General features: G+C 49.3%; 1 protein-coding gene across 1 annotated transcript; it reads right to left on the minus strand.

The window, feature by feature from the left end:
* Window positions 1–229: 229 nt before the first annotated feature.
* Window positions 230–1,196, minus strand: LOC110715618 (glycine-rich cell wall structural protein-like). Its single transcript, XM_021894207.1, has 2 exons — window positions 294–1,196; window positions 230–253 (listed from the first exon to the last, which is right to left on the minus strand). Exons 1-2 carry the CDS (start codon window positions 1,194–1,196, stop codon window positions 230–232), a joined length of 927 nt encoding a protein of 308 aa, XP_021749899.1.
* Between the last annotated feature and the right edge of the window lie 503 nt (window positions 1,197–1,699).

Raw genomic sequence — 1,699 nt, forward strand, 5'->3', positions numbered from 1 at the left:
ATTGCATGTTGAACATTTCTAATGATGAGTGACATGATACCTTATGAAACTCCACATTAATAGCCACCGCCTCCATATCCTCCTCCATGGCCTCCACCATAACCACCTCCACCTCCACCTCCAGCTCCTCCACCAACACCACTACCAGCTCCACCTCCATAGCCACCTCCATGTCCTCCTCCATAGCCACCCCCAAGGCCTCCTTCATGGCCACCTCCATAGCCACCACCTACACCTCCTCCATAGCCACCACCTGCACCTCCACCAACGCCCCCTCCGTATCCACCACCAACACCACCTCCATGGCCTCCACCAATACCACCTTCATGGCCACCTCCATAACCACCGCCAACACCACCTCCGTGGCCACCTCCTACTCCACCTCCATAACCACCACCAACACCGCCTCCGTGGCCACCTCCTACTCCACCTTCATAACCACCACCAACACCGCCTCCGTGGCCACCTCCTACTCCACCTCCATAACCACCACCAACACCACCTTCATGCCCACCTCCTACTCCTCCTCCATAACCACCACCAACTCCTCCTTCGTGACCACCTCCTACGCCTCCTCCATAACCTCCACCAACTCCACCTCCATGTCCACCTCCGACACCTCCACCCTTGCCTCCTCCAGAACCATATCCACCTCCTAAACCACCTCCGTGGCCACCTCCAACACCTCCTCCATAACCACCACCAACTCCACCTCCATGACCACCTCCAATGCCTCCACCCTTACCACCTCCTCCATAACCACCACCAACACCGCTTCCTACACCACCACCTTCATGTCCTCCTCCATAACCTCCACCAGCACCTCCTCCTTGTCCTCCTCCATAACCACCTCCTACACCACCACCTTTATGGCCACCTCCATATCCACCACCAACACCCCCTCCTGCACCACCTCCATAGCCTCCTCCTGCACCACCACCTTCATGTCCTCCTCCATAGCCACCACCAACTCCATGACCTCCTCCAACACCACCTCCATATCCACCACCAATGCCGCCTCCTTTACCACCCCCAATGCCTCCCCCATAACCCACACCACCTTCCCCTCCTTCACAACCCTCCTTACCCAACTTGTTTTTCTCCTCCAATTGTCTTCCCTCAGCTAAACCGATAAACACCACCACAAGTGATAACACTAGAAACGACATTCCTAAAGCTCTCATAAACTTCCCCATGGTTTTAGCTCTCTTACTCAATGACACTTTTGTTTTTCGTTGAGTGATTGCAATACAATTTGTAAAGTTGCAGCCTATTTATAGGAAAATTAGGGCTTGGAAAACGACATAGTAACCCCACTTAGTACATAGTAGGAGTGGTAGTAGTAGTAGTCGACTAGTAGTAGTTTAATGGTGGACTCTGAGAGTGCATACGTGGTATTGTGTGCGGCAAACAGGCAATGTTGTTTTTTCAAAGTTGCTTGACCTTGGGTAATTAAACCATTTAATGACGGTGCTTATTTTAGTGGAAGTTGATTAAGAAATATTAACAACTACCTACTTTCTACCCACTCAGTGAACAATTTGATATCAATTACTACTACTATTCGTACTACGTAAAATCATGCATTATCTTCATTCATGATTTTATATTTATCATGTTAACGTCTTATTGTGCATTATGATTACAACCTTTACAAGATATTATATGAAAACAAAAGTATATATACGAAGTATAACTT

This window comes from Chenopodium quinoa, unplaced genomic scaffold (genome assembly GCF_001683475.1).
Source record: "Chenopodium quinoa cultivar QQ74 unplaced genomic scaffold, ASM168347v1, whole genome shotgun sequence".
In the NCBI taxonomy this organism is placed as follows: domain Eukaryota; kingdom Viridiplantae; phylum Streptophyta; class Magnoliopsida; order Caryophyllales; family Amaranthaceae; genus Chenopodium; species Chenopodium quinoa.